This window comes from Pseudophryne corroboree, chromosome 1, assembly GCF_028390025.1.
Source record: "Pseudophryne corroboree isolate aPseCor3 chromosome 1, aPseCor3.hap2, whole genome shotgun sequence".
NCBI classification, from domain to species: Eukaryota; Metazoa; Chordata; class Amphibia; order Anura; family Myobatrachidae; genus Pseudophryne; species Pseudophryne corroboree.
This window is the reverse complement of record NC_086444.1, coordinates 407,024,132-407,044,309: the sequence shown is the minus strand read 5'-3', so window position 1 is coordinate 407,044,309 and position 20,178 is coordinate 407,024,132. Positions and strand designations below refer to the sequence as shown.

Here is a 20,178-nt window from a genome sequence, read left to right as displayed (position 1 = left end):
GGAAAATGGTGCCAGTGTGCTGAGGAGATAGGCTCCGCCCCCTTCTCGGCGGCCTTATCTCCCGTTTTTCTGTGTATTCTGGCAGGGGTTAAATTCATCCATATAGCCCAGGAGCTATATGTGATGCATTTTTTTTGCCATCCAAGGTGTTTTTATTGCGTCTCAGGGCGCCCCCCCCCAGCGCCCTGCACCCTCAGTGACCGGAGTGTGAAGTGTGCTGAGAGCAATGGCGCACGGCTGCAGTGCTGTGCGCTACCTTGTTGAAGACAGGACGTCTTCTGCCGCCGATTTTCCGGACCTCTTCTGTCTTCTGGCTCTGTAAGGGGGCCGGCGGCGCGGCTCTGGGACCTATCCATGGCTGGGCCTGTGATCGGTCCCTCTGGAGCTAATGTCCAGTAGCCTAAGAAGCCCAATCCACTCTGCACGCAGGTGAGTTCGCTTCTTCTCCCCTTAGTCCCTCGATGCAGTGAGCCTGTTGCCAGCAGGTCTCACTGAAAATAAAAAACCTAAAACTAAACTTTTCACTATGCAGCTCAGGAGAGCCACCTAGTGTGCACCCTTCTCGTTCGGGCACAAAAATCTAACTGAGGCTTGGAGGAGGGTCATGGGGGGAGGAGCCAGTGCACACCAGGTAGTTCTAAAGCTTTACTTTTGTGCCCAGTCTCCTGCGGAGCCGCTATTCCCCCATGGTCCTTACGGAGTCCCCAGCATCCACTAGGACGTCAGAGAAATACAGGGGATCCCCTGTCAATTTCCCCCCCGTATTTTTACAACCAGGACCGGCTCAAAGAGCCCGAGGCTGGTTATGCTTAGGAGGGGGGGACCCCATGCATTTTTTTTCTTGATTTTTAACCCATTCCCACCCCTTCCCACTGAAAAACATGCTCTGATCTCTCCATATTATTTTAGTCAGTAAAAAAAAAAATATATATTTTAAAAAATATATTAAATAATACTTGTGGCTCCTAATAGACAAACCAAGTAGATAATCCCTTCTAATATAAATAGATATGCTATTAGCAACAAAAAAAACCACACCAAAAAACATGTTTTTAAATTTTTTTATTAGATTGCGCCAGCAAAATGAGGCGGACTGAAATTGACGAAATGACTGTCGAAAAGCACTGTTGTCGAATCTACATTCTTCAATTGAATAATCTTTTATCGAAAAGCCGCATTTTTACCATTGCAGACATGTCGACTTTGACAACTGTCAAATTTCAAAAAGTCGAATCTGAAACAGCCGTTTTTTTTGTCGAAAAGTACTGTATTGCATTGTCGAATCTTTTTTTTGTGTCGAAAATGCCCCGTTTTTCGACATTTGCGGCAATTCGACCGCAATTGCATATACCCCATAAGCTTCTACAGCCACTAATTAACAGTTTAGGGCTATTTCAAAGACACCGGTTTTGGCTGGACGGCAAAAAAAAAATGGTCCGAACTGGCAGATAGATAGATAGATAGATAGATATATATATATATATATATATATATATATATATATATATATATATATATATATATATATATATCTATTTTATATTTTATTTTTTTACTGCCAATCGGTGCCTTTCACATGCATCGGCTTTCAAACGTTTTTTATGTTGTGGTTTGTTTTCTCAGTGTAGTAGGCATGTACAGCAACAGCTTTTCTCTGACGTCCTAGTGGATGCTGGGAACTCCGTAAGGACCATGGGGAATAGCGGGCTCCGAAGGAGGCTGGGCACTCTAGAAAGATTTATGACTACCTGGTGTGCACTGGCTCCTCCCACTATGACCCTCCTCCAAGCCTCAGTTAGATTTTGTGCCCGGCCGAGGTTGGATGCACACTAGGGGCTCTCCTGAGCCTTTAGAAAGAAAGATAGAAATTAGGTTTTTTATTTTCAGTGAGACCTGCTGGCAACAGGCTCACTGCAGCGAGGGACTAAGGGGAGAGAAGAAGCGAACCTGCCTGCTTGCAGCCAGCTTGGGCTTCTTAGGCTACTGGACACCATTAGCTCCAGAGGGATCGACCGCAGGCCTAGTCCTTGGTGTTCGGTCCCGGAGCCGCGCCGCCGTCCCCCTTACAGAGCCAGAAGCAAGAAGAGGTCCGGAAAATCGGCGGCAGAAGACATCAGTCTTCACCAAGGTAGCGCACAGCACTGCAGCTGTGCGCCATTGCTCCTCACACACACTTCACACTCCGGTCACTGAGGGTGCAGGGCGCTGGGGGGGGCGCCCTGAGAAGCAATAATAACACCTTGGCTGGCAAAAATACCACAATATATAGCCCCAGAGGCTATATATGTGGAAAATACCCCTGCCAGAATATAGGAAAAAGCGGGAGAATAGTCCGCGGAAAAGGGGCGGAGCTATCTCCCTCAGCATACTGGCGCCATTTCTCCTTCACAGATCCGCTGGAAGGAAGCTCCCTGGCTCTCCCCTGCAGTCTACACTACAGAAAAGGGTAAAAAAGAGAGGGGGGGCACTAAATTTAGGCGCAGTATACAATTATATAGAAAAAGCAGCTATAGGGGACATAACTCAGTTAGTCCCTGCATTATATAGCGCTCTGGTGTGTGCTGGCATACTCTCACTCTGTCCCCCCAAAGGGCTTTTGTGGGTCCTGTCCTCTGTTGGAGCATTCCCTGTGTGTGTGCGGTGTGTCGGTACGGCTGTGTCGACATGTTTGATGAGGATAATGATGTGGAGACGGAGCAGATGCCTTTAGAAGGGATGTCACCCCCTGCGGGGCAGACACCTGAGTGGTTGAGCTTATGGAAAGAAATGAGTGCACGTATAGACTCCTTACATAAGAAATTTGACGACATGCCAAATGTGGGACAGCCGACTTCTCAGCTCGTGCCTGTCCAGGCGTCGCACAGGTCATCAGGGGCTCTAAAACGCCCGCTACCTCAGACCGCAGACCCAGATGTCGACACTGATACTGACACCAGTGTCGACGACGATGAGTCTAACCTGATGCCCACTAAGGCCATTCACTGCATGATTGAGGCAATGAAAGAGGTGTTACACATTTCTGATATAAATACAGGTACCACTAAAAAGGGTATTATGTTTGGGGAGAAAAAACTACCCGTAGTTTTCCCCCCATCAGATGAATTAATTGAAGTGTGTGAAGAAGCGTGGGCTTTCCCAGATAAAAAATTGGTAATTCCTAAGAAGGTACTAATGGCGTTCCCTTTCCCGCCAGAGGATAGGTCACGTTGGGAAACACCTCCTAAGGTGGATAAAGCGCTCACACGTTTGTCTAAAAAGGTGGCACTACCGTCTCCGGATACGGCCGCCCTCAAGGAACCTGCTGATAGAAAGCAGGAGGCGATCCTGAAGTCTGTATATACACACTCAGGCATTATACTTAGGCCAGCTATTGCGTCAGCTTGGATGTGCAGTGCTGCCGCTGCGTGGTCAGATAAACTGTCAGAAAATATTGACACATTAGACAGAGACACGATCCTGCTAACCATAGACCATATCAAAGACTCAGTCTTATATATGAGAGATGCACAGAGGGAAATCTGCCGGCTGGCATCTAAGTGCATTGTCCATTTCTGCTAGGAGAGGCTTATGGACTCGCCAGTGGACAGGAGATGCAGATTCTAAAAGGCACATGGAAGTCCTCCCCCGCTTCTTCTTCCAAGTCCGCCACATGACGGTGGGGCTCCACAGGCGGAGCCAGGTACGGTGGGGGGCCGCCTCAAGAATTTCGGCGATCAGTGGGCTCGCTCACAGGTGGATCCCTGGATCCTTCAAATAGTATCTCAGGGGTACAAACTGGAATTCGAGGCGTCTCCACCCCACCGGTTCCTAAAATCTGCCTTGCCGATTGCTCCCTCAGACAGGGAGGCGGTGCTAGCGGCAATTCACAAGCTGTATTCCCAGCAGGTGATAATCAAGGTACCCCTACTTCAACAAGGCCGGGGTTACTATTCCACACTATTTGTGGTACCGAAACCGGACGGTTCGGTGAGACCCATTTTAAATTTGAAATCCTTGAACACATACATAAAAAAATTCAAGTTCAAGATGGAATCGCTCAGGGCGGTTATTGCAAGCCTGGACGAGGGGGATTACATGGTATCCCTGGACATCAAGGATGCTTACTTGCATGTCCCCATTTACCATCCTCACGAGGAGTACCTCAGATTTGTGGTACAGGATTGCCATTACCAATTCCAGACGCTGCCGTTTGGACTGTCCACGGCACCGAGGGTATTTACCAAGGTTATGGCGGAAATGATGATACTCCTTCGAAAAAAGGGAGTTTTAATTATCCCGTACTTGGACGATCTCCTAATAAAAGCGAGGTCCAAGGAACAGTTGTTGGTGGGAGTAGCACTATCTCAGGAGGTGCTGCACCAGCACGGCTGGATTCTGAATATCCCAAAGTCACAGCTGGTTCCGACGACACGGCTACTGTTCCTGGGTATGATTCTGGATACAGTCCAGAAAAAAGTGTTTCTCCCGGAGGAGAAAGCCAGGGAGTTGTCATCTCTAGTCAGAGACCTCCTGAAACCAAAACAGGTATCGGTGCATCGCTGCACGCGGGTCCTGGGAAAGATGGTGGCTTCTTACGAAGCAATTCCCTTCGGCAGGTTCCATGCCAGAATCTTTCAGTGGGACCTGTTGGACCAGTGGTCCGGATCGCATCTTCAGATGCATCGCTTAATAACCCTGTCTCCAAGAACCAGGGTGTCTCTACTGTGGTGGCTGCAGAGTGCCCATCTTCTAGAGGGCCGCAGGTTCGGCATACAGGACTGGGTCCTGGTGACCACGGATGCCAGCCTTCGAGGCTGGGGGGCAGTCACACAGGGAAGAAACTTCCAAGGACTATGGTCGAGTCAGGAGACTTCCCTTCACATAAATATTCTGGAACTAAGGGCCATCTACAATGCCCTAAGTCAAGCAAAATCCCTGCTCCTACACCAGCCGGTGCTGATCCAGTCAGACAACATCACGGCAGTCGCCCATGTAAATCGACAGGGCGGCACAAGAAGCAGGATGGCGATGGCAGAAGCCACAAGAATTCTCAGATGGGCGGAGAATCATGTACTAGCACTGTCAGCAGTGTTCATTCCGGGAGTGGACAACTGGGAAGCAGACTTCCTCAGCAGACACGACCTCCACCCGGGAGAGTGGGGACTTCATCCAGAAGTCTTCCAGATGCTGGTAAACCGTTGGGAAAAACCACAGGTGGACATGATGGCGTCCCGCCTCAACAAAAAGTTAAAAAGATATTGCGCCAGGTCAAGGGACCCTCATGCGATAGCTGTGGACGCTCTAGTGACACCGTGGGTGTACCAGTCGGTTTATGTGTTCCCTCCTCTGCCTCTCATACCAAAGGTATTGAGAATAATAAGAAAGCGAGGAGTAAACACAATTCTCGTGGTTCTGGATTGGCCAAGACGAGCGTGATACCCGGAACTTCAAGGGATGCTCTCAGAGGACCCGTGGCCTCTACCGCTCAGACAGGACCTGCTACAGCAGGGGCCCTGTCTGTTCCAAGACTTACCGCGGCTGCGTTTGACGGCATGGCGGTTGAACACCGGATCCTGAAGGAAAAGGGTATTCCGGAAGAAGTCATTCCTACGCTTATTAAGGCCAGGAAAGATGTTACGGCAAAGCATTATCACCGCATATGGCGGAAATATGTTGCATGGTGCGAGGCAAAAAAGGCCCCAACAGAGGAATTTCAGCTGGGTCGATTTCTGCATTTCCTGCAAGCAGGAGTGAATATGGGCCTAAAGCTAGGCTCCATTAAAGTACAGATCTCGGCTCTGTCTATTTTCTTTCAAAAAGAACTAGCTTCAGTACCTGAAGTTCAGACATTTGTGAAAGGAGTGCTGCATATTCAGCCCCCGTTTGTGCCCCCTGTGGCACCTTGGGATCTCAACGTGGTGTTGAGTTTCTTAAAATCACTTTGGTTTGAGCCACTAAAAACCGTGGATCTAAAATATCTCACGTGGAAAGTGGTCATGTTATTGGCCTTGGCTTCAGCCAGGCGAGTGTCAGAATTGGCGGCTTTATCATGTAAAAGCCCTTATCTGATTTTCCATATGGATAGGGCAGAATTGAGGACTCGTCCCCAGTTTCTACCTAAGGTGGTGTCAGCGTTTCACCTGAACCAGCCTATTGTGGTGCCTGCGGCTACTAAGGATTTGGAGGACTCCAAGTTGCTAGACGTTGTCAGGGCCCTGAAAATATATGTTTCCAGGACGGCTGGAGTCAGAAAATCTGACTCGCTGTTTATCCTGTATGCACCCAACAAGCTGGGTGCTCCTGCTTCTAAGCAGACTATTGCTCGCTGGATTTGTAGTACAATTCAGCTTGCACATTCTGTGGCAGGCCTGCCACAGCCAAAATCTGTAAATGCCCATTCCACAAGGAAAGTGGGCTCATCTTGGGCGGCTGCCCGAGGAGTCTCGGCTTTACAACTTTGCCGAGCAGCTACTTGGTCAGGGGCAAACACGTTTGCAAAATTCTACAAATTTGATACCCTGGCTGAGGAGGACCTGGAGTTCTCTCATTCGGTGCTGCAGAGTCATCCGCACTCTCCCGCCCGTTTGGGAGCTTTGGTATAATCCCCATGGTCCTTACGGAGTTCCCAGCATCCACTAGGACGTCAGAGAAAATAAGAATTTACTCACCGGTAATTCTATTTCTCGTAGTCCGTAGTGGATGCTGGGCGCCCATCCCAAGTGCGGATTGTCTGCAATACTTGTAAATAGTTATTGTTAACTAAAGGGTTATTGTTGAGCCATCTGTTGAGAGGCTCAGTTGTTTTTCATACTGTCAAACTGGATATAGTATCACGAGTTGTACAGTGTGATTGGTGTGGCTGGTATGAGTCTTACCCGGGATTCAAAATCCTTCCTTATTATGTCAGCTCGTCCGGGCACAGTGTCCTAACTGAGGCTTGGAGGAGGGTCATAGTGGGAGGAGCCAGTGCACACCAGGTAGTCATAAATCTTTCTAGAGTGCCCAGCCTCCTTCGGAGCCCGCTATTCCCCATGGTCCTTACGGAGTTCCCAGCATCCACTACGGACTACGAGAAATAGAATTACCGGTGAGTAAATTCTTATTTTACAATTGAATATATTATTTGATATCTATCTTACACATATACAAACAGTACTACAAATAAAAGTAATAGTCTTGCCACGCCTTGTGTTTGTTTTGTCCCTTAAAACTGGTCTGGCTTCTACTGATGATATCAGTCTCTATGTCAAAGTTGTCACTCATGTTGACACTCGGGTACCACAACACTTGGAAAAGATGGAATTGTGGGCGGGTACAAGTTCAGAAAACTCAGTGTGTGTGAAAGGAAACATAGCAACATGTCATTCACTGACTTGCAGTGGCTGCACGTAAACGGCACGACAGCTGTCCTTGTCAGTGATTATTCCCGGCTGTAACACAGCGACCGCGCCGTGTCTGTGCCATCTGAAAGGACCCATCTATTGTCATACTTTACTAAAATTAGTACTTTTTTTTTTGCCGGCCGATGAAAACCGGTGTGTGTGAACTAGCCCTAAGTTCACCGAGAGTTCCAAACAGCATTTAAACTAACAAGATTTGTGATAATACATCAAGTGGATACTAATGTTCCTTTTGTGTGCAACAATTATCTGCAAAACACGGTGTATTGCTACCTGCCTAAAGGAGACATTCTATTTGGCAACATAAGTTACTATATAGCAAGAAATGGATACATATGTTTCACTTTACTGAGCTGTCAGCAGGAGTACCATGCAGGCTTGTACAATTGAATAACCAAATGATTATACTGTATTTGATTTTCTTTTTTCTTCTTTTTTTTATTATCTTATTGTCTTTAATATATGATATATGTATATTTATGTATGTTTACTAATCTAGTAAAAGATATTTATAAAATTTTAAAGGCAAGCCATGTTGTCATTTAATAATGAGCTCTTTTTATATTTTATTTAGAATTAAATTGGTGGTTACCGAGCACAGTGAATATTTTCTTCTCATGTTTCCCAGTGCTTCAGTATTTTTTGCTGGCAATATGCTTGGTGCTTTACAGAGACTTGGAGATAGTTGGTAATTTAGCACCCCCAATCATTTTATGTTAGCATTTTGCACATTGCTTTACATAGAATATTTAGGGAGGTATCCAATTAGCCGCTGTAATTTACAGTGGCTAACTGACCTGCCTGGGGTTATCCTATTAGCTGCGACCACCCCCCCCGTTTTCGAGGGCGCATACTTATCAGGGCTAATGGGAGGGCCCCCTTAGTCATTTAGCAGTATTACTATGAATGCAGTGAGCAGAAAGACAAGCAGATAGCTAAAAATACACTGCTCGGATGTGGGGCAGGTTATCCTAAAAATATGGCACAGTGCTTTGGTGAGCGCGTAGTGTCAGAAATATTCTCTTTGTAAATAGCAGTCTTGTAATAGTTGTGACATAACTACTACAAGCACTGCAAGCCATTACACTTCTCTTGCTCTGAGGACAATGTGATATGTAGATTTTCCTCTGGGTTAGGAACTTCATGTTCTATAGATGAAGTTTTGGAATACTCATGCTTCAGCAGTTGATTAGAGCCATATACAATATATGATTTGTAATAAAACTTTACACAAGTGTGTGCTTAAATCATTGGAAAATTAAATAGATTTTATTTCATTTTACAGAGTGCTGCCACTCTCATCTTCTGTTCTTGGCTTCCCTTTAATAAATTGGTGCACATACGTATGAATGGGCAAAATGTATGAACATATTATTAAATATATCTTGTTTCTCTAACGTCCTAGTGGATGCTGGGGACTCCGAAAGGACCATGGGGAATAGCGGCTCCGCAGGAGACTGGGCACAAAGTAAAAGCTTTAGGACTAGCTGGTGTGCACTGGCTCCTCCCCCTATGACCCTCCTCCAAGCCTCAGTTAAGATTTTGTGCCCGAACGAGAAGGGTGCAATCTAGGTGGCTCTCCTGAGCTGCTTAGAGTAAAAGTTTAAATAGGTTTTTTATTTTCAGTGAGACCTGCTGGCAACAGGCTCACTGCATCGAGGGACTAAGGGGAGAAGAAGCGAACTCGCCTGCGTGCAGAGTGGATTGGGCTTCTTAGGCTACTGGACATTAGCTCCAGAGGGACGATCACAGGCCCAGCCATGGATGGGTCCCGGAGCCACGCCGCCGGCCCCCTTACAGATGCTGAAGCAAGAAGAGGTCCATAAATCGGCGGCAGAAGACTTTCCTGTCTTCAAAAGGTAGCGCACAGCACTGCAGCTGTGCGCCATTGCTCTCAGCACACTTCACACTTCGGTCACTGAGGGTGCAGGGCGCTGGGGGGGGGGCGCCCTGGGAAGCAATGAATTTACCTTATTTGGCAAAAAATACATCACATATAGCTCCTGGGCTATATGGATGTATTCAACCCCTGCCAGTTTTCCAGTAAAAAGGGGGAGAAGAGCCCGCCGTGAAGGGGGCGGGGCCTATCTCCTCAGCACACAGCGCCATTTTTCCCACACAGCTCCGCTGGTAGGAAGGCTCCCAGAATCTCCCCTGCATCCTGCAACTACAGAAACAGGGTAAAAAAGAGAGGGGGGCACTTATTTGGCAAAATAACAGATATAAGCAGCTATAAGGGATAGACACTTATTGTAAGGTTGTCCCTATACATATATAGCGCTCTGGTGTGTGCTGGCAAACTCTCCCTCTGTCTCCCCAAGGGGCTAAGTGGGTCCTGTCCTCTATCAGAGCATTCCCTGTGTGTGTGCTGGGTGTCGGTACGTGTGTGTCGACATGTATGAGGAGGAAAATGATGTGGAGGCGGAGCAATTGCCTATAATGGTGATGTCACCCCCTAGGGAGTCGACACCTGAATGGATGGCCGTAATTAAGGAATTACGTGACAGTGTCGGCACGTTACAGAAAACTGTTGACAACATGAGACAGCCGGCAGCTCAGTTAGTGCCTGTCCAGGCGTCTCAAACACCGTCAGGGGCTATTAAACGCCCGTTACCTCAGTGGGTCGACACGGACCCAGACACAGACACTGACTCCAGTGTCGACGGTGAAGAAACAAACGTATTTTCCAGTAGGGCCACACGTTACATGATCACGGCAATGAAGGAGGTTTTGCACATCTCTGATACTGCAAGTACCACAAAAAGGGGTATTATGTGGGGTGTGAAAAAACTACCCGTAGTTTTTCCTGAATCAGATGAATTGAATGAAGTGTGTGATGAAGCGTGGGTTACCCCCGACAAAAAACTGCTAATTTCTAAAAAATTATTGGCACTATATCCCTTCCCACCAGAGGTTAGGGCTCGTTGGGAAACACCCCCTAGGGTGGATAAGGCGCTCACACGCTTATCAAAACAAGTGGCGTTACCGTCTCCAGAAACGGCCGCCCTTAAGGAGCCAGCAGATAGGAGGCTGGAAAATATCCTTAAAAGTATATACACACATACTGGTGTTATACTGCGACCAGCAATCGCCTCAGCCTGGATGTGCAGTGCTGGGGTGGCTTGGTCGGATTCCCTGACTGAAAATATTGATACCCTGGACAGGGACAATATATTATTGATTATAGAGCATTTAAAGGATGCATTCCTATATATGCGAGATGCACAGAGAGACATTTGCACTCTGGCATCAAGAGTAAGTGCGATGTCCATTTCTGCCAGAAGAGGATTATGGACGCGACAGTGGTCAGGGGATGCGGATTCCAAGCGGCATATGGAAGTATTGCCGTATAAAGGGGAGGAGTTATTTGGGGGCGGTCTATCGGACCTGGTGGCCACGGCAACGGCTGGGAAATCCACCTTTTTACCCCAAGTCACCTCGCAGCAGAAAAAGATACCGTCTTTTCAGGCTCAGTCCTTTCGTCCACATAAGGGCAAGCGGGCAAAAGGCCACTCATATCTGCCCCGGGGCAGAGGAAGGGGAAAAAGACTGCAACAGACAGCTTCTTCCCACGAACAGAAGCCTTCCCCCGCTTCTGCCAAGTCCTCAGCATGACGCTGGGGCCTTACAAGCGGACTCAGGCACGGTGGGGGCCCGTCTCAAGAATTTCAGCGCGCAGTGGGCTCACTCGCAAGTGGACCCCTGGATCCTGCAGGTAGTATCTCAGGGGTACAAATTGGAATTCGAGACGTCTCCCCCTCGCCGGTTCCTGAAGTCTGCTTTACCAACGTCTACCCCCGACAGGGAGGCGGTATTGGAAGCCATTCACAAGCTGTATTCCCAGCAAGTGATAATCAAGGTACCCCTCCTACAACAGGGAAAGGGGTATTACTCCACGCTGTTTGTGGTACCGAAGCCGGACGGCTCGGTGAGACCCATTTTAAATCTGAAAGCCTTGAACACTTACATAAAAAGGTTCAAGTTCAAGATGGAGTCACTCAGAGCAGTGATAGCGAACCTGGAAGAAGGGGACTACATGGTGTCTCTGGACATCAAGGATGCTTACCTCCATGTCCCAATTTGCCCTTCTCACCAAGGGTACCTCAGGTTTGTGGTACAGAACTGTCACTATCAGTTTCAGACGCTGCCGTTTGGATTGTCCACGGCACCCCGGGTCTTTACCAAGGTAATGGCCGAAATGATGATTCTTCTTCGAAGAAAAGGCGTCTTAATTATCCCTTACTTGGACGATCTCCTGATAAGGGCACAGTCCAGAGAACAGTTAGAGGTCGGAGTAGCACTATCTCAAATAGTACTACGACAGCACGGATGGATTCTAAATATTCCAAAATCGCAGCTGATTCCGACGACACGTCTGCTGTTCCTAGGGATGATTCTGGACACAGTACAGAAAAAGGTGTTTCTCCCGGAAGAGAAAGCCAGGGAGTTATCCGACCTAGTCAGGAAACTCCTAAGACCAGGCCAGGTGTCAGTGCATCAGTGCACAAGGGTCCTGGGAAAGATGGTGGCTTCTTACGAAGCGATTCCATTCGGCAGATTCCACGCAAGAACTTTTCAGTTGGATCTGCTAGACAAATGGTCCGGATCGCATCTTCAAATGCATCAGCGGATAACCCTGTCTCCAAGGACAAGGGTGTCTCTCCTGTGGTGGTTACAGAGTGCTCATCTCCTAGAGGGCCGCAGATTCGGCATTCAGGATTGGGTCCTGGTGACCACGGATGCCAGCCTGAGAGGCTGGGGAGCAGTCACACAGGGAAAAAAAATTCCAGGGCTTGTGGTCAAGCATGGAAACGTCACTTCACATAAATATCCTGGAACTAAGGGCCATTTACAATGCCCTAAGTCAGGCAAGGCCTCTGCTTCAGGGTCAGCCTGTATTGATCCAGTCGGACAACATCACGGCAGTCGCCCACGTAAACAGACAGGGCGGCACAAGAAGCAGGAGGGCAATGACGGAAGTGGCAAGGATTCTTCGCTGGGCGGAAAATCATGTGATAGCACTGTCAGCAGTGTTCATTCCGGGAGTGGACAACTGGGAAGCAGACTTCCTCAGCAGACACGATCTTCACCCGGGGGAGTGGGGACTTCACCCAGAAGTCTTCCACATGATTGTAAACCGTTGGGAAAAACTGGACAGATATTGCTCCAGGTCAAGGGACCCTCAGGCAATAGCTGTGGACGCTCTGGTAACACCGTGGGTGTACCGGTCAGTGTATGTGTTCCCTTCTCTTCCTCTCATACCAAAAGTACTGAGAATCATAAGAAGGAGAGGAGTAAAGACTATACTCGTGGCTCCGGATTGGCCAAGAAGGACTTGGTACCCGGAAATTCAAGAGATGCTCACGGAAGACCCGTGGCCTCTACCTCTAAGACAGGACCTGCTCCAGCAGGGACCATGTCTGTTCCAAGACTTACCGCGGCTGCGTTTGACGGCATGGCGGTTGAACGCCGGATTCTGAAGGAAAAAGGCATTCCGGATGAAGTCATCCCTACCCTGATCAAAGCCAGGAAGGATGTAACCGTACAACATTATCACCGTATTTGGCGTAAATATGTTGCGTGGTGCGAGGCCAGGAAGGCCCCTACGGAGGAATTTCAACTGGGTCGATTCCTGCATTTCCTGCAAACAGGACTGTCTATGGGCCTCAAATTAGGGTCCATTAAGGTTCAAATTTCGGCCCTGTCGATATTCTTCCAAAAAGAACTAGCTTCTGTTCCCGAAGTTCAGACATTTGTCAAGGGAGTACTGCATATACAGCCTCCTTTTGTGCCTCCAGTGGCACCTTGGGATCTCAATGTAGTGTTGGGATTCCTAAAATCACATTGGTTTGAACCACTCACCACTGTGGACTTGAAATATCTCACATGGAAAGTGGTAATGCTGTTAGCCCTGGCTTCAGCCAGGCGTGTATCAGAATTGGCGGCTTTATCCTATAAAAGCCCTTACCTAATTTTTCATACGGACAGGGCAGAATTGAGGACTCGTCCTCAATTTCTCCCTAAGGTGGTTTCAGCATTTCACTTAAACCAACCTATTGTGGTGCCTGCGGCTACTAGGGACTTGGAGGATTCCAAGTTGCTGGACGTAGTCAGGGCCCTGAAAATATATGTTTCCAGGACGGCTGTTTATCCTGTATGCACCCAACAAGCTGGGTGCTCCTGCTTCTAAGCAGACGATTGCTCGTTGGATTTGTAGTACAATTCAGCTTGCACATTCTGTGGCAGGCCTGCCACAGCCAAAATCTGTAAAAGCCCATTTCACACGGAAAGTGGGCTCATCTTGGGCGGCTGCCCGAGGGGTCTCGGCTTTACAACTTTGCCGAGCAGCTACTTGGTCAGGGGCAAACACGTTTGCTAAATTCTACAAATTTGATACCCTGGCTGAGGAGGACCTGGAGTTCTCTCATTCGGTGCTGCAGAGTCATCCGCACTCTCCCGCCCGTTTGAGAGCTTTGGTATAATCCCCATGGTCCTTTCGGAGTCCCCAGCATCCACTAGGACGTTAGAGAAAATAAGAATTTACTTACCGATAATTCTATTTCTCATAGTCCGTAGTGGATGCTGGGCGCCCATCCCAAGTGCGGATTGTCTGCATTACTTGTACATAGTTATTGTTACAAAAATCGGGTTATTGTTGTTGTGAGCCATCTTTTCAGAGGCTCCTTCTGTTATCATGCTGTTAACTGGGTTCAGATCACAAGTTGTACGGTGTGATTGGTGTGGCTGGTATGAGTCTTACCCGGGATTCAAAATCCTTCCTTATTGTGTACGCTCGTCCGGGCACAGTATCCTAACTGAGGCTTGGAGGAGGGTCATAGGGGGAGGAGCCAGTGCACACCAGCTAGTCCTAAAGCTTTTACTTTGTGCCCAGTCTCCTGCGGAGCCGCTATTCCCCATGGTCCTTTCGGAGTCCCCAGCATCCACTACGGACTATGAGAAATAGAATTATCGGTAAGTAAATTCTTATTATATCCTCTAGTAAAAGCATTTGTAATCTACAACTGTTTACTGATTTTGCATTGTTTTCTATATACTTCAGGTGTAAAATGATGAAGAACTGGGGTATGATTGGCGGCATTGCTGCAGCTCTGGCAGCTGGAATATATGTTCTGTGGGGTCCTATCACTGACAGAAAAAAATGCAAGAAAGGTAGAGTAAATGGAGGCATATCAGCTTGTGGCTAATGTGATATTTTAACCATGATAATGAAATATCCCGCATCAGAACAATATTACCGATGGGTCCACATACATCTATCCCCCATGCGCTACAAGTCACATTACACATAATGCGTCAGCGCCGAGTGTCTTTTCGTGTAACATTTTCCATTTAAATGCATATTATTCACAAAGCTGCGTTAAAATGATATGCAGCATTGCGCAACTGGAAGGACTGTTTAATACGCAAGGAGGCTAGATGTACAGTATGTGGACACATCTGTACATCTAAGACTGCACTGCTGTACCTAATGCATTTTTTTTTCAATGTATTTTAACATTCTATGCAATTCCAATTAATAACTGTGTAGGATCTAAGACGGCTTAATTGTTGGTACAGTTATTTTGGTATTGAAACAAGGGTACATTGAAAGTCCACACTTAGTAATCCCTGAATAATAGGAGGAAATTCAATTCACGTGGCACAATTTTTCCCTTGTTGATGTTTGGGAACGGAATTCCTCCCATGGTGTTTAGTAACGGAATGTAGTGACCGCCGGTCACATTACCAATGGATAAATCCTGCACCCCTGTAAATCCCGACGGTCGGCATGCCGGCTAGCAGGTTCTATTCCACAAACACCCATAGAGTGGGAATAGAACCTTTTGGCGAGCATCGCTACCGAGTCTGCAAGGGGCTTGTTGCACAGCCCTCCCCCCAACCCCCTGGCATTCTGCTGCCCGGATCCCACGGTCGGTATGCTGACCGCTGGGATCCCCAGCGGCTGTAACGCATACCCAACTCTTTAGCAACACAGTTTAACCTCTGCTGCTCAGTAATTTGTCCATGTAGTAATCACACTTAATGGGGAGCATTTAATTGTTTCTCCCCGCGGCTGCCAGTAGATGGTGCCCAACGGAGCAATTTAATTGTTGCTCCGTTTGGTCACACTGAGTCGGTGGGAGATGCATTTCAGCTCGCAGCCCATTGAGCTGGCCAGCTGTAATTGTGAAAAGTGACCCGATTGGAAGCAAAAACTGCACTTTTTGGCGATTGTACCGATTAGTATAGTCTGGTTTAGTTGCTTTACGCGGCTAAACCCGAAACTAATGGGCGTGATCGGTGCGGTAATGGGCATCGATTAAATATCGCCCCTGCGATCTTCTGTCACTTTAGACCTCCCCCCATTATACCTTGATCTTGTGATTTTCCTGAAAAGGCTGGAAAAAAGAATACTGATAATGGTCAAAAAATAGATTTTATTAATTTATTATATTTAAAATTAACTAAAAACTCTTATGGTGGTTATATTAACTGCAAGCTCCCTTTCCAAAATGCAAAAATCTGGATGCTGTGCATAGGGTTTCATTAAAAAATATATACTTGAAATTATAATGATTTTTTACTTTTTGCTATTTTGGTGTTACTGTAGAATCCAGCTAGTCTTCAACACACAAATGAGCAACTTATGTAGCAGAGCCACACTGGTAATTACTATTGGTGGGAGGCTGGGTGGGCCCCACTTTAATGATATCATCACGTCAACCTGTGATGAAGTCATGGAGAGGACTTACCCAATAAATATATATATGGAATCGGTATACTGACAGCGACATCCTGTCTGTTGGAATCCCGGCAGCGAGGCATTGAGTCCCTTCGTGGACCTTTTGACCCTGTTGACCTAATGCATGTCTACCATTAGTGGTAGACCTATTGACTGTAGACCTTTTTAGACTAGATCTTCTAATCCACACCCATTGTAATGGCACTTTGTCCTGTCACACCTAATTTAATTGACTCCATAATAGCTTTGTCTCTTATATATTTTACAATTAAAACCAATTTTTCTCATAAAAAGATTACATTTATTATATATAGTTTTCATTATATTAATTTTTTTTATCTCCGCACTCTCTGAGGATAAGTAGCACAAGGGGCTGCTTCAATTGTGCCTAAATTTTTCCCATCTAAACTATACTTTTTAGACACCCAAACATTTGTCACAATTCAATTGTGTTTGGGCGTCAATGCACATCGCACATGCCGTTCCCAAACAGACGGGGTTTAGCCTCCTAAAATGGCTAAACCCGTCTAAAGTTCTATGGACACCCAAAGCATAGAGTTTGCAAACATTATTTCTCGCGCCTCAGGAGGCTGTGAGAAAAATGTGTCATCTGCTGCTGCTGGGCGCAGCAATTCTGAACAACTGAATTTCTGCCGGCAGGCGCCATCTAGTGATGGCCACGATAATAACCGTTGAATCGGTCCCTTTATTTTTTTCTTTTAGGGGACATTAGCCCTTTTTTTTTTTTTTGAGGAAGCTGCTTTCATTTGTGAGTTAAGAGACCTTCCAGTTAACTTGTGCTCATACCTGTGTGTTCTATCGGTTTTTTGGTTTTACTTTACTAACTTGAGCTACTCCAGTGCAGAATTAGTGGGACTCGTATTTAGCACTTCTGAAGTATCTTTGTAAGGTGATTCCTAATCTTTCTGTAGCACTGAAGCTGTATAACCACCTGGGAACATAGCTGTAGAGTGGATGCTGTCTTGTATAGCTGTATTTTCCAGGGTTACTCTGGTTTTCACAGTACGGCCAGCTGGGCAATGTGTAAGTGGATGATCGGTCACAATCAGCTGGCTAAGCTCCACAACTTCCTCCATAAATGCTAAAGTATAATGATCATCATTTCTACATACTGAATGTCCAAAGTTCAATGCAGTGTGCGTGTCAGTGCAATCAGTAATATACTTCTGCCAATAGGGTCTGTGCACTGTGCCTGCCATTGTGATCTGAAATATTGTTTGCCAATGGGGGTCTGTGCAGTGTGCCTCGCCCCCCTCGCTCAGTGTTAAGGTGCATGCACACTGGGCGTTTTTGCCCTGCATGCATGCACAGCGATGATCTCTGGGCTGAAATCCACCACGCTGTTCATCTGCTGGTAATACCAGCAGATGAATGGTGGCCGCCGGCGATGAAGCAGGGGCACGCATCAGCGCTCATCTCCGGGGCATACACACTGGGCGGTTTTGAGCTGAAAGCAGCTCAAAACACCAAAAGTGAGCTGCTTTCAGCTCAAAATCGCCCAGTGTGTATGGGCCTTTATACATACACCAAAGCACATTACAATTACATATTTCTCTGACGTCCTAGTGGATGCTGGGAACTCCGTAAGGACCATGGGGAACAGCGGCTCCGCAGGAGACTGGGCACAAAAGAAAAGCTTTAGGACTACCTGGTGTGCACTGGCTCCTCCCCCTATGACCCTCCTCCAAGCCTCAGTTAGATTTTTGTGCCCGACCGAGCTGGGTGCAATCTAGGGGGCTCTCCTGAGCTTCTTAGAAAAAGTTAGTATTAGGTTTTTTATTTTCAGTGAGACCTGCTGGCAACAGGCTCAGTGCATCGTGGGACTAAGGGGAGAAGAAGCGAACTCACCTGCGTGCAGAGTGGATTGGGCTTCTTGGATACTGGACATTAGCTCCAGAGGGACGATCACAGGTTCAGCCTGGATGGGTCCCGGAGCCGCGCCGCCGGCCCCCTTACAGAGCCAGAAGAGCGAAGAGGTCCGGAGAAAGCGGCGGCAGAAGACGTTCCTGTCTTCAAATAAGGTAGCGCACAGCACTGCAGCTGTGCGCCATTGCTCTCAGCACACTTCACACTCCGGTCACTGAGGGTGCAGGGCGCTGGGGGGGAACGCCCTGAGACGCAATAAAACACTATAAAAACCTTATATGGCTAAAGAAATGCATCACATATAGCTCCTGGGCTATATGGATGCATTTAACCCCTGCCAGTTTTCCTGAAAAAAGCGGGAGAAAAGGCCGCCGTGAAGGGGGCGGAGCCTTTCTCCTCAGCACACAAGCGCCATTTTCTTTCACAGCTCCGCTGGAAGGACGGCTCCCTGACTCTCCCCTGCAGTCCTGCTACAAGATTCAGGGTAAAACAAGAGAGGGGGGGCACTATTGGCAGCAAATATAAAACAGCAGCTATAAAGGGAGGAACACTTATATAAGGTTATCCCTGTATATATATAGCGCTCTGGTGTGTGCTGGCAAACTCTCCCTCTGTCTCCCCAAAGGGCTCGTGGGGTCCTGTCCTCTATCAGAGCATTCCCTGTGTGTGTGCTGGGTGTCGGTACGATTGTGTCGACATGTATGAGGAGGAAAATGATGTGGAAGCAGAGCAATTGCCTGTGTTAGTGATGTCACCCCCTAGGGAGTCGACACCTGATTGGATGGTCGTATTTAAAGAATTACGTGACAATGTCAGCACTTTGCAAAAAACTGTTGACGACATGAGACAGCCGGCAAACCAATTAGTGCCTGTTCAGGCGTCTCAGACACCATCAGGAGCGCTAAAACGCCCGTTACCTCAGATGGTCGACACAGACCCAGACACGGATACTGAATCCAGTATCGACGGTGAGGAGACAAACGTAATGTCCAGTAGGGCCACACGTTACATGATCACGGCAATGAAGGAGGCATTGAACATTTCTGACATTACAAGTACCACAAAAAAGGGTATTATGTGGGGTGTGAAAAAACTACCAGTAGTTTTTCCTGAATCAGATGAATTAAATGAGGTGTGTGATAAAGCGTGGGTTTCCCCCGATAAAAAACTGCTGATTTCTAATAAATTATTGGCACTATACCCTTTCCCGCCAGAGGTTAGGGCACGTTGGGAAACACCCCCTAGGATAGATAAGGCGCTCACACGCTTATCAAAACAAGTGGCGTTACCGTCTCCTGATACGGCCGCCCTCAAGGAACCAGCTGATAGAAGGCTGGAAAATATCCTAAAAGGTATATACACACATACCGGTGTTATACTGCGACCAGCAATCGCCTCAGCCTGGATGTGCAGCGCTGGAGTGGCTTGGTCGGATTCCCTGACTGAAAATATTGATACCCTGGATAGGGACAGTATATTATTAACTATAGAGCATTTAAAGGATGCATTACTATATATGCGAGATGCACAGAGGGATATTTGCACCCTGGCATCTAGAGTGAGTGCGATGTCCATTTCTGCCAGAAGAACGTTATGGACGCGACAGTGGTCAGGTGATGCGGATTCCAAACGACATATGGAAGTATTGCCGTATAAAGGGGAGGAGTTATTTGGGGTCGGTCTATCGGACCTGGTGGCCACGGCAACGGCTGGAAAATCCACCTTTTTACCCCAGGTCACCTCTCAGCAGAAAAAGACACCGTCTTTTCAAACTCAGTCCTTTCGTCCCTATAAGGGCAAGCGGGAAAAAGGCCGCTCATTTCTGCCCCGGGGCAGAGGAAGGGGAAAAAGACTACACCAGGCAGCCTCTTCCCAGGAGCAGAAGCCCTCCCCTGCTTCTGCCAAGTCTTCAGCATGACGCTGGGGCTCTACATGCGGACTCAGGCACGGTGGGGGGTCGTCTCAAGAAATTCAGCGCGCAGTGGGCTCACTCGCAAGTGGACCCCTGGATCCTGCAGGTAGCATCACAGCGGTACAAATTGGAATTCGAGACGTCTCCCCCTCGCCGGTTCCTGAAGTCTGCTCTACCAACGTCTCCCTCCGACAGGGAGGCAGTATTGGAAGCTATTCACAAGCTGTATTCCCAGCAGGTGATAATCAAGGTACCCC

The 20,178-nt window shown here is 47.6% G+C and overlaps 1 protein-coding gene across 3 annotated transcripts in view; it reads left to right on the top strand.

The window, feature by feature from the left end:
- The window catches only part of USP30 (ubiquitin specific peptidase 30), a 206,043-nt gene that overhangs the window by 11,655 nt on the left and 174,210 nt on the right, over positions 1-20,178 (top strand). For all 3 annotated transcript variants that reach the window (XM_063913254.1, XM_063913256.1, XM_063913255.1), the window contains exon 2: positions 14,440-14,549. In XM_063913254.1, the coding sequence (XP_063769324.1) occupies positions 14,440-14,549 (110 nt within the window). The remainder of the gene's footprint in view (positions 1-14,439; positions 14,550-20,178) is intronic.